Source organism: Garra rufa, chromosome 10 (genome assembly GCF_049309525.1).
Source record: "Garra rufa chromosome 10, GarRuf1.0, whole genome shotgun sequence".
NCBI lineage: Eukaryota > Metazoa > Chordata > Actinopteri > Cypriniformes > Cyprinidae > Garra > Garra rufa.
The window spans coordinates 49,786,785-49,800,367 of NC_133370.1; the positions used below are offsets into that span (position 1 = coordinate 49,786,785).

Sequence of the window (13,583 nt, forward strand, 5' to 3'; positions counted from 1 at the left end):
AAATATACTTTGGGCTTTTTACGGTTTGAACTGCCACTAGGTGTCATCGGAAGAAAACATTTATTCTGAAAAGCATTTCATCAAGCATTTAATCTGGAAAGCAACTGAACACTTTACCGTATGTTTCAATAAATGAATGATATTTCTATTTGAATATTTGTGTTTAGTCTTAAAGTTAAATGTTTTTGATTTTTGTGTAGCAAACACCGGTTTATATAATATAATATAATCTCCATTATAGATCAGTGGTAGCAACACTTTAAGCTCTTTTTCCATTCGAGACTCCAAACTCCAGTCCAGTAGGTGGCAGTAATTCATTTTAAACGTCTTTTTTCTCCGTCAATAACAACAAGAAGAAGAACAACAATAACAGTGCGAACTCTTCAGTAATCTGAGTTTGCTCTGTTGTGTTTTGGTAAGTGCTGGTTTTAGTTCATTTCTATTGGTTTAGATATTGTGAGTAATGTTAATGTCTAACAGTTGTCTCTCTGTAACTAAAGTGGAGTCAGGGCTGGAAACTGCAGAAATTGATTAGGGGAAAATTAATGCAGGTGTCAGTGGCCTCAATCTTTGGAGGAGTTTAGCGGATTCACTCCGTATTTAAATGTTAATCTTAATGCTACCCATACAAACATTACCTATATTAACTTTCCTTGTTACATATCTATGATTAGATATCTACATTTATGTAATTTACCAGCAAATCCGTTTTTACTGTCTTATTTAATAAAATATCATAAAGTAAAATATAAATGTACTTCGGTGGTGCAAGAGTTTGCGAACCTATTTAAAGGAGTAGTTCACTTTCAGAACAAAAATGTACAGATAATGTACTCATCCTCTTGTCATCCAAGATGTTCATGTCTTTCTTTCTTCAGTCGTCAAGAAATTATGTTTTTTGAGAAAAACATTTCAGGATTTCTCTCCATATAGTGGACTTCTATGGTGCCCCTGAGTTTGAACTTCCAAAATACAGTTTAAATGCAGCTTCAAAGGACTCTAAACGATCCCAGTTGAAGATTAAGGGTTTTGTCTAGTAAAACAATTGGTTATTTTCTAATAACATTTACAATTTATACACTTTTTAAACTCTACACAGAGTACACACAGAGCTAGACAAGACATTTGAAGTTAAAAAGTATGTTATAATTTTTTTTTTTTTTTTTTGAAAATAACCAATCATTTGTCTAGATAAGACTCTTCTTCAGCTGTGATCGTTTAGAGTCCTCTGAAGCTGCATTTAAACTGCATTTTGGAAGTTCAAACTCAGGGGCACCATAGAAGTCCACTATATGGAGAGAAATCCTGAAAAGTTTTCCTCAAAAAACATAATTTCTTGACGACTGAAGAAAGAAAGACATGAACATCTTGGATGACAAGGGGGTGAGTAGCCTACATTATCCATAATTTTTTGTTCTGGAAGTGAACTATTCCTTTAAATGCACTTGTCATAAAAAAAGACTTTATTTCAAATAGTGAATTGTAGGCTCTTGGAAGCAAGCAAAGAGTGGAACTGTTTGATATAGACAAAAATATATATAGATCTTGATGTTGGGATTTGTATGGTACAGGTGATGCTCAAAGCTTTTCATATTCTTCGGTGGTCAAGTCAATAGTTACAGACATGAACTTTTACATTAAGGAAGATGTTTGCCCCATTTTTCTATCCTTGTTCGTTGTATGCACCAACTTATATCGTAGTCTAACATTTTATCAATAAATTATGTATTTGTTAATGTATCAAAATTTTCTGTCTAATTATGCATTGTGCCGATTAATGTATTAATCTCAAATTATTTTGATTAATTAATTCGCACATTATTAAAGATAATAAGACATTGCAAAAAAGCTTTTGAAATATTGTTTCAGCATACAAAAACACAATTAAACAGTAACAATATTCTGAATATAAAACTAAAAACGCCAGTAGGTGGCGGCAAATCATTGTCTTAATGAGTGAGTTATTCATTCAAATGGCTGCTGCATCCTTATGTGTCTACTTACACTATGCCTTTAAAGTATGTACACTTTTAAATGTGTAGTAGAGTCATTCAAAATTGTTGATTCATTCAATAATGGAATGCCACCCTGCTGAAAAAAAACAGCTAAAACCAGCCTAGGCTGGTTGACTGGTCTTAGTTCGTTTAAGATGGAAGTAGCTGGTTTTAGCTGGTCTCCCAGCCTGACCAGCTAAGATCAGCCAACCAGCTTAGACTGGTTTTAACTGGTTTTTTTGTTTGTTACTCAAAATTTCAAGGCACTCAAGTGTGAAAAACCCTGATGAGGGTGAGTTATCCGTAACGTGTCGGTGCACAAATGTGGTGCTTTTAAGCCATGTGAATAAAGGCTTTTTATATCAAGTGCCTTAGATTTATGAGTATTTTTAATGTTATAAAATAATCCTGCTTCTAAAGAGCAGTTTTTTGCATTTATGAATGTACCACTGTGTTTTAGTCAAGGTTTTAGGGTGGTTTTATAGGTGAAACTTTGTTAGGGGGTTCAGACCCTGGAATTGAAGGGATAGTTCAACCAAAATGACCTTATGATTTACTCATCCTTTAGGCTTCCTAGGTATATATGAGTTCCTTCTTTCAGATGAATCCAATCGGAGTTACATTAAAAATGATCCTGGCACTTCCAAGCTTTAGAACGCCATAGACGGGTGTTTCTCTCCATCAGTCCAAAACAAGTCCAATAAAGTGCATGCATGCATCCATAATAAAATGTGTCTCACACGGCTCTGGGGGGTGAATAAAAACCCCTGTAGCTAATCCATGCACAAGTAAAATATACATATGTAAAAAGAAAGAATCTCTTTAATCTAACTTTACGTCAACTAGTCGTACCCAGAAGCAGCTCCAGGTGGATGACGCAATACTTCGGAAGTGCTGAACGTGCCTTGGAGAGATCAAATCAAAACAACAGTCACAAATTAATCATTAATGTTGACCCTTTATGGATTTATGGATTATTTATGGAATAATGTATTGTTTTTTTTATCCAGATACAGTCGTCCATACCGCATTACAATGAGCTGTGATGTAAAGATGGAGTTTATTAAAGAGGAGAATGATGATGGTGATGGTTGCACATGCCATCAGTGTGGAAAGAGCTTCTCAAGTAAAAGAAACCTCAATGAACACATTAAACTTCACACTGGAGAGAAACCGTTCACATGTCCTCAGTGTGGAAAGAGTTTTGCACGTAAAGAATGCTTTATGATTCACATCAGGATTCACACCGGAGAGAAGCCGTTTGCGTGTCAGGAGTGTGAAAAGAGCTTCACAAGTCGAGGAAGTCTTAACCTTCACTTAAGGGTTCACAGTATTGAGAAACCATTCAAGTGTCCCGAGTGTGAAAAGAGTTTCGGACGTAAAGACCACTTTAATCGTCACATGTGTATTCACACTGGAGAAAATCCATTCTCGTGTCCTCACTGTGAGAAGCGTTTTAAAACTAAAACTCACCTTGATAGTCACATACGAATTCACACCGGAGAGGAGCCGTTCACATGTGATCAGTGTGGAAAGAGTTACAAATGGTCAAACAGTCTCCGAATTCATAAACTCTTTCACTCCGGAGAAAAGCCGTTTCAGTGTGATCAGTGCGATAAGAGGTTTGTTCTGGAGTCAGACCTAAAGGCCCACATGAAAACTCACACTAAAGAGAAACCTTACTTGTGTTCTGTTTGTGGAAAGAGTTTTTCATGGCGGATCCGTTTTAAAGACCATCTGAAAATCCACTCTGGTGTGAAAGAGTATTTGTGCACAGATTGTGGTAAAGCCTTTACTGCAGCCACTCAGCTGAAAGTGCACCGCAGGATCCATACTGGAGAAAAACCCTACAAGTGTTCACATTGTGACAAGAGTTTCAAACAGTCTGGAGCACTTAAAGACCATGAGAGAATTCACACTGGAGAGAAACCGTTCCAGTGTCTTCAGTGCGGCAGGAGATTCACCCATTCCAAAACTGCAATGATGCACAGAAACAAGCATTGCCCAAAATTGCCAAAAAATCAAGAAACTAGACCTTAACAGCGCAACAACCAAGTGCTGAGTTATTGCCCTTGTTTTATCTTATGATGTTATTTGTGATTTAAAATGTGAAAAATGTTCAAACATGCTTTACTGAGCATGCAGTCTATTTTACAAAATGATCTGTGGTAAAGTTACAAAAAATGATGATTGTTTGTAGACTTGCATTACTGTAATTGTTTCTTCGAGTTTGAGCTTAATTGAGGTAACTTGACTGATCAGGTTGAGAATTGAGTTTGAAACAATTCTAATTGTAGAGATGGACTTTTATTAAAGCAAATATTCCACCATGAGCACTGAACCAGAGTCATTCTTCACATCCTTATGTGTAAATTTTAAGTTCACTAGCTTTCTATAATTTCAAACCTGAAGGGATCTATCTTCAGAAATGCTATATTTGACGTTTTCTTATCTTGTCACCTACAGTCACTGAGTGAATTTACTAATTCACTTACAAAATTACACTAATAACACAGGTTATAGTAATAATCAAAGGTAAAAAACATTCTTAAGTAAGAATACCCAGAAATAAATATTTATACATTAAATAATCATCCATTTCTTCCACCCCTTTTGTGAGATGATACATGTCTTGATTAAGTTTACCATTTGGTACATTTTAGAAAAACTAGAATGGAAATGGCATTCCAATCCTAGGGTGCCCCAAGTGAGGGCCCTTAGGGTAGCAAGGTCCAAGGGCAACCTGGAATCAATGAGGCCCATGCTATGAGGCTAGAGTTCTAGGACAACTATAGTCCTGACCATCGGCAGGGGTACATGTTAGTTTAGTTGGCCAAAATCCGTGCCTGCAGGACAGGCATGTCCAGGCTGTAGAACCTAGCAAAGACCAGCCAGCTGCTACACAGATATCTCCAATGGAGACAAAGCTCAAGAAGAGGCCATTCCCCTAGTAGAGTGGGCCCCTAACTTCAAGGGGGCACTGTAAGCCCACTGAGACATAAGCCAATACTATGACATTTATTACCCAGTGGGATATATCTGTTTCATAACAAGCAGCCCTTTAGAGCTGCCGCAACCACACGAAGACCTGCACTGATTGGTGAAACTGGCTATAGCATTCTTTATATACCCTAAGGCAGGGGTTCTCAACTCTGGCCTGCAAGATCCATTTTCCCACCAAGTTTAGCTCCAACCTTAATCTAACTTACCTGCCTGTAACTTTCTGTAGCGAATTTAGCTCAAAAGGGAAATGTATATAAATAATTACAATTAATCTTGATTAATTACCATTATTTATATCAGCCGCCAGTAGTAACTGTAGCGGAATCGAATCGCCATCAATTAATCTGTTCGCCTAGCGAACATACAGGGTAATTTCTTATCAACCCTAAGCAATGATATTTTCCTGGCCACAGAATAATAACATTGTTAGCGTAATAATGCATTAGAGCATGTAGCTTGATCGGAAATCGTAAAGGGACATTAATTTGCAAGGCAGAATCAGAGACCCATGTAATTTGTGCACAAGAATTTTATTAACTAACGACTAACATATAACTAATCTAAACAAACAAAACAAACATATACTCATTCATACAGGGTAGGGTAAGAGGATGGTTAGAGCAGTATAGGAAAAGGGGCTTGAGGCTGAGCTGACCATCTAAAGAACCATCAGTTTCTAATTCAAAGAGCCATATACGATAACTTACACTTAAACCTCTGTTTAGTGGAAGAAACGATACTTGCATCCGTACGAGAGTCTCGTGGAGCCTCTGAAGAAGTCCTGGATGGTTCCATTTGATGGCCGAAGTTGCACTTTCTTGAAGCTCTGAGGTTGTTCTTGACTCTGTTGTGGTTGAGAGAGTCTTCTCTCCCAAATGGGCTGTTCTGAGGAACAACAGGCCGCACTTCAGAGATGGGGATCCAGAGATGGCCATGAGTGAAGAGGGAGAGAGAGTTCCGATGGTGTACATTTGGATAAGTTCCATAGTCGAGTGAAATTACCTCCAGTGGGAGTATTCTGTGTGGAGAGTCCACACATCTCCATATGTTGAGGCCCCCCCTCTGGGCCTGGGGAGGCCTCCCCACAAGCAGCAATCAAGTTTTTCAGAAAGAACTCGGTCGGAACTAGGTGTGAGCCCTTTTAACATCTAGGAAGATAACAACTCTCAAAGTGGACTTGACCAATGAGAGAGGCTGAAATTCCGAGCGGGGGTTTCGAAATGATGTGGGCTTTTACGACCCTTTGTTTGAGAGCAAGGTATTTTGCATGTGGGTAAATTCATGTAAGTCTACTAGGGATTCATGAAACTCTAATATGTTACCTGTGTATCAACATATAATGTGCATCATCTTTTAGATCATCAAAATACGAATTCAGAGATACTAAACATGACACGTACATAATATATCTACTTGAGATATCTATCTATATCTATCTTAACACATGCATAAAACATTACACATATAAAAAAAGGAAAAAAGACAAGGTACATAAACCACAATGATATACACAATGAATGGACCATTTGTGTGTTCATTCATAGGAAGGTTTTCCTATAAATTAGGGAAGAGTCCATTTCAGTAGGCCAAATGTCTTTCTTAAAATTGCTGCATTCCTTTGGATCGTAAAACTGGTGTTATCAGATAGTTGCCCTGGCAACTGAGCCCTTAAGGCCCAGTTGCTTTAATGTTGGTAGAACTGGGGGTTGTTTCTAGAATGCCAACCTAAAGTTGGCTTCTTGGTTTTAAGGATAATTTGTTAAATGTAACAAATAACTATGTCTGATTGGTCCAGACGCTACATTTCTAATGATCATAAAGACCTTGATTAACTTGTCCAGGTGCGTTTGATTAGGGTTGGAACTGAACTCTGCAGGAAAATGGATCTTCTGGGCCAGAGTTGAGAACCCCTGCCTTAAGAGCCCAGACCAGGCAGAGTAAATTTGCACCCTGCTCATCCTCTAAAGCAGGAAGAGCTACAAGCAGGGTTTAAATTGGGATTTGTTATGTGGGGGGGCTCTATGGTGGCAGGCTATATATATATATATATATATCATCATCATATCATCATATATATATATAATTTATTCTGAAGCAATATTCTCATCGGTTTACTATCAGCTGTGACATAAATCTGCATATTTTTTATATTTCATTCAAGGGAATTTTTTTAACATTTATATTCCCCCCCTAACTTCATTAATACTTCATGTTTCATTTAAAATTCTTACATTTGATCTATAAATTCTATTACATAATATGAAATATGAACAACTGAATTAAATAATGTTAGGATTGTTTTGAGAGTGTTGCTAAGATTGTTAAGTATTTTTTTATATAGCCTACACAAGAAATTATGGGGGATTATACTTTTAAACAAAATTAAAACACCAGTAGGTGACGGCAAGTGTCTAATGAGTAAGTTGTTCAACGATTCATTATTGTTCGATTCAGTTCGACTGATTTATCAGATGTTTGTGCATTGGAGAATGAAACTTTGACTCAACTGATTTGTTCAAGACAAATTACAGAACAAATTATTCAGCAATGAATCCTCTTGTTGCTCTGAAATGCGCTTTGGGTTAGCGGTCTTTGAAATTATTTTTGCTGCTGAAATAGAAATGAACGCTGAATGATTCTCCACAATCTCTCATGAAATCGGCCATTTTTTTTTTTTTTTTTTTTTTTTCTGTAGAGCCGTTTTGAACTTACTGTTTGAATGGGCGTGGGCGCATCTGGCGCAATCATTAAACATATTTAAAAGGAAGCCGACGCCACGACCGCATCACATTTCCATCCATATAATTTTTATGCGCATTTTGGAACATTGCATACAAAATCTCTGGATGGAAACGCGAAAATGCGCATAAATTCTAAAAATGCGCATAAAAAACGTATGCGCACAACTGAGTAGGATAAACTTTTTTCCGATAAGAATAAATGCGCATAAACTAGGATGGAAACACTTTTACCGAATAAATTCCTCCATGCGTATTAAAAAAAATCATGTGACTCTGCACTGATAGAACGGGATAACTCGACTAACCAGCAGACCCATCTTGTAGCACAGCATCAGAAATGTTGTATTGGTCATTCTGAAATGTTTCCTTCACCAGTTTCGTCACTTGCCCACCACAGCGTTTTGATTATTTTATAGTAATAAAAATAATTTAGTTCAGTTAGAGAAACACTGAACTGAACACGGCTGCTCAACAGTCGCATCACAGATCTGCAGCTGGAGTCGAGTATATTTTGGATTTTAAAAAAGCCTGTTGACTGTTGCCGTTTATCTAAAAGGTGATTTTGGAAGCTAATTGTAAGAACATTCGATTCTTATTTATTCCACTGTGTTTGCTGATTTAGGCCTGTTTTTTTTATATATATATATGTAAATACACTTTGTGTAAGTTATTTAACAGTTATTTTATTTTTGTTAATAAATTAATAATTCTGTGTTTAATATAGACTAAGTGAGTTACTCGTACTGTTTTGTTGTCGTCCATTCAATCAACTGACGCCGAATTCGAAAGTAAAAGTAAAATGCTCATGCACCGGCATTTACAAGCTATTCAAAAACGAAGAAAAGCCTGGGAATGTGGGGAAACTCTTACGAACTAACTTACCTCCATCCTTTCCCCTCGGTGATACCGGTATTGCCTGTGTTACTTTATGCGCACATGTTTTATGTGATATTCCAGTTTTGCGCATAAGTTAAATTCGCATTTTTTGGATGGAAACATAGCTAGTGTCTTTACTCTGTGTTTATAGGGAATATTTGCATTTATTCACGTGCAATTGAATTAGCTGTTTATGTGGTAGAGTGTCGTGATTTTGGTTTGCGTTTTGGTGATTGGCTGGTTATTTTTTGTTATTGATATTGTAATCTGGTTAGGGTAATTGTGTAGCGTTAATGAAGTGTCGAGTCCTGCAATCTATGTGCCGGGGCTCAGCCCCGGACGGCCCCAGCCCAATTTAATCCCTGGCTACAAGTGTAGTAGCCTGTGCTCTGAATAAAGAGGACTTTAGGCACATAGCTTGGCTTAAGGATGAAGTTGCAGTTGTTAGGCCCAAACTTAAGGCAGGAATCACTTACTGAGATCGCCAGCAGGTCGCCCACTCACTTGAATGATGGTAAAGCCAGTCTTAATTGACAAGAGTTGCAAGTTAGCCAAGTAAATTGACCCAAACAGGGGCCTTGAGTACCGTAGATAAGTCCCAGGTTGGAAGGGTACAAGAGAAAGGCGGTTTCAGTCTCCTGGATCCCCTTAAGAATTTAACGAGTAAGTCATTATACCCTACAGATTGTCCAGCCATGAGATTGTGATACACTGTGATGGCTCCGACATATACCTTGAGCATGGAACCCCGTATCCCACAGCTCTTGTGAGAAGAATAAGATGGACAACACGTTGCAAGATGACGGGACTTTGTCCTGGACTGCATACCAGTCAAGGAAAGCAGACCACTTGAGTGCATAGAGGTGTCTAGTAGATGGGGCTCTGGCCTCTGAGATAATGTTGGCAACAACAAACTGCAAGGGCTTCCATTGAAAGGCTCCACAACTCAGGTTGGAAGTACCAAATCATTGCTCTCGCTTGGGAGATCTTTCCTCAGTGGAAGAGGACTCTTCTGATGACCTAAGGATTCTCTACAATCGGACATTGGTACAAAATGCTGGTTTCATTTGGCCAGAGGAGAACTGGTCCCCCGACTGAGCCTGGTTTCTCCCAAGGTTTTTTTCTCCATTTCTCAACGTGAGTTGGAAGCATCTGTCATTGAAAGCATATGTCATGACCACGTATCTTTTGGAGGTCAGTCGGGCAGCCGAGACTAAAAATCCGATGCAGTCAGAGAATGGGTGCACCCAGTGGTGTAGTGGTGCCTGGAGAAGTGGGCATACGCTTAATCACTCGTGCTTTTATGACAAATACACACTGAAAAGAATAATTTGCTGATACTATTTACTGATATCAAGAAATGAAATGAACCATTTGCTTGCCTCTGATTCATTACTATGGTGATTCATGGCAGTGAAAGTGTAAGTACTTTTTAGTGAATCTTGCTATTTCAGTCACTTCTGTCAAGTGAAAAAATGTAGGTTTCACTCGATCAGTTAGCCAAATCAGCTAGTAATCTCAACAAATGCCAGCGTTAGGGATGCTCATTTCGGTTAATTTTCCTGACCGACAACCGCTGCTTGTTATCCGAACATTAACCGTTAACTGATAAAATTAGAATAATAAATTAGTTTAAAATAAAAATAGAATGCACGAGTATCTGTGATGATACATTAAAAATACAAGCAAATGTTTTATTTTAACGTAACAGCAAACAGCAGCATACAGAGCAACAGCAAAAACTGTATTGACATATACTTAGATTATCACGCATCAGCAGCGGTTCTGAGAACAGAGAAAATCTGAATGAAAAAAAAAAGAGAATAATATAAATAGGCCTACACTAAATATGTATAAATTAAATAACTACCTAATTAAGATGACAAAACTAAGACACTCTGAATCCTTTTATGCGCTTTGAAGAACTGTACCGGTCTTATTCTTCTCGTCGGACATAAAAATATATAGCAGGCCAGCCAATACCTCAGTGTGCCTAGTTTTTAACATGTCCACATGCTGTACGGATAGGACCGCTGCCTGTTAACTCTTAGATCTGCGAAAAAACCACCATCACAAAAACCCTTTCAATTTGCGGTTCGGGACACGTGTGGAGAAGCGCGTGTTTTACAGCGTTCAGCAATAGCCAATCACAGACATGTATGTTGATTTGATTATCACTGTGGCCAATCAGAGGAGGCTATGTTACAATCCACTCACCAACCAAAGTGCCGGTTTCAGTTTTGCTGATTTCTACACTTTCTGATAGTAATAATCGGTTAAAATTCTTACTGACGGTTAACGGTTAAACGGTCAATATGAGCATCCCTAGCCAGCGTTGATGTCTGGATTTGTTGTTCATTTCATACTTCTGTGATTGCATGATATTTTCAACATTAAACAACAAAAAATGTATGTATTAATAGCTCATATTTAGGCTATCACGTTGGAGTTTTATGGTAGTATGCTTCAGTGTCGGAGAAGAAAATGAGCAGGGTATTTGATTATATCCTCCTATTTACTACGACAGTAAACATCTATATTTCATTCAATATATTTGTCCATCTGTTTATGTCATCTTATATGTGGATTTTTTGGTTTTATCTGAAAACAGAATCTTGCCAAATGGACTCTGTACTTTGCGAAGACCTCAGTTGTCATGTGCCCAACCTTTTATGGTTGAAATTGTATTTGCACTTGCAAGTTTCTTTAAAAACAAACAAACAAAACACACATGTACTGTACATGTGTTTTAAGGTGGGGAGCGGAGGAGGGTGTTATTGAGAGTGAGCTCCCACTGGCAGAAATATTGGTGCCTGACTTTGGTAAGAAAGAAACATTATTATATTGTTATAATGAGAAAAACTCCTATTTTCAAGTTGTCATTAACTCATATGAAACTGTAAACTAAATTATCAGACATATGAAAAAAATTAAACACGTAATTATTGTAAATATTTAACTATTTCCACATCAACAGCTGGAATGAAATCAATTGATATCACTGGAGTCAGCAGGGCATATCATTTTACAAGACATATGTATAGCTAATTTATGTTCATACAAGACTATTTTTTATTAAAGTTTTCATAAATGATAACTTTATGATCTCTGTAGGAACATTTACAAAATAAAAGATACATGTGATATTTCCCCCATTCCCCCCGGTCAAAAAAAAAAACTTGAATAAAAGTAACTTTAAGTCAGAATTTGCCAGGGGTATGAATAATTTCGGGCTTGACTGTATATTTGCATATTATTCATATTGATTACAAAATAAATAGTACTTCTTTTGTTTGTGGCTTATTTTATGATGCCCTTTCCTGTTTCTGTCTAGGTCTGAGAAAGGCCGGTGTAGAGGACCCTGTAGTGTTCCTGATCTCTAACTTTGAGCTCGGCAAGTATGATTCGAATCTGCAGCATAAGAGACATTTTTTCAGGATTTATAAACTAAAGCCGGCCATAGAAAGTATTCTACTCATAATATGATGCTGTAAACATGAAGATACATTTCTAGCTCTGACTGATTATAAATGATTATTTTTTAGAGATTTTTAACTGTAATCAATTTAATACATATATATTTAGACTGTAGATATTGCTATATTAACTATATGTAACTTTAATGGAGTTTTGCTGATATACGTACATAAATAGCCCTGCAAACCATATAATATCGGGCCTTTCCCAAAATGTTTTTTTCTTTTCTTTATCCAATAGTAAATAAGCCATTGCCCTTTGTTCTTTTTCCCAGGATCATGGCCTTTACATCTGATTCTTTTGAAACAATTTTTATTTTTACCAAACAGGGCTGTAATCATGTCTAGCAAGTATCGTATCTATTACTAAACATTTAGCCTTTTCAAATAACTTCAATCCTGGTGTACAATTGTTGTAGAGTGTTTGAGGTGACTGTGTTTGACTAATGTCCTGACAGTCTTTATTCATGACTTACTGAACTGCTTTTCATTAACAATAAGTTGAACCAGTTTGAAACAAGAACAATGAACAAAAGGTCTCTGATTATGTTACTACGGTGATTCATAGCAGTGAAAGTGAAAGTATTTGTTGGGTGGATCTTGTTCAGGTTTTGTTTTGCATGAAATAGAAAAGTTTAGCTCTAGGCTTCACTTCGGATCATATGCTGTCAGGATCTGCTTGCTGCTCAGAAGAATTTGGTAAGATACAGGCTAATCAGCTCCATCGCAGTGTATTTTTACTGTTCACTGATCTTCTAGAATCTAGATTTTTTTTAAACTCTTGACAGGAATTTCTTATAAAATGAAGTATCCTCATTTTGTATTTCGCTACCTCACATTTAGTGTAAATGTCTTTATATTTAATGTCTTCTTCAATGCTGTAATGTAAAATGCTTTTTAGAAGCCTTTTCTATCATAATGCATGGTTAATCCGTTAGGCTTCACATTATAATATGAATTAATTCATTTGGACACCTTGATTGAATGTATTTAAAAATTTTCTTTGTACAACAGTGAATTTTACATTTGTGAAGGAAACAACAGCACTCTGAAAAATAAAGATAAGATTGAAAACATACAAGAATCAGTTTTTAGACCATACTAATTCATTGTTTTATTTTTGCATTTGCATTTAAGATTTCAGATTGATGCCTACATGTTTTCTTCATATTTATTGCTTTATATATTTATAAGAAAGTATTGAACATACAGTACTAATGTAGCTCAAAACAGATTTGACAAAATTAGATTTCATGTAGTTTGATGCTGTTCAGACTACCTAAATATGATCGGATTTCAATCAGATTTGTATAAAAATTGGATTTGGGCTGACAGTCTGAACGAGGCTTTAGATTTCCTTTGATTGAGACGGCACTGGACAAAGCCCATGAGGAGGCCATGCCTCTTGTGGAGTGGGCCCTCAATAGAACACTGCCAGCCCACTGAGGCATAAGCCAGGGCTATAGCATCTACTATCCAGCGGGATAGTCTCT

General features: G+C 37.0%; 1 protein-coding gene across 2 annotated transcripts in view; it reads left to right on the plus strand.

The window, feature by feature from the left end:
• The first annotated feature begins 350 nt into the window (after positions 1 to 350).
• Positions 351 to 13,583, plus strand: part of LOC141343548 (uncharacterized) — a 29,379-nt gene continuing 16,146 nt past the window's right edge. Inside the window, exons 1-2 of one of the 2 annotated variants that reach the window (XM_073848114.1) lie at positions 351 to 415; positions 3,005 to 4,316. In XM_073848114.1, the coding sequence (XP_073704215.1) occupies positions 3,030 to 4,034 (1,005 nt within the window). In that variant the 5' untranslated portion in view covers positions 351 to 415; positions 3,005 to 3,029 and the 3' untranslated portion in view covers positions 4,035 to 4,316. Of the gene's footprint in view, positions 416 to 2,437; positions 4,317 to 13,583 lie in introns of those variants that run through there. The other variant, XM_073848115.1, reaches the window with a different exon arrangement.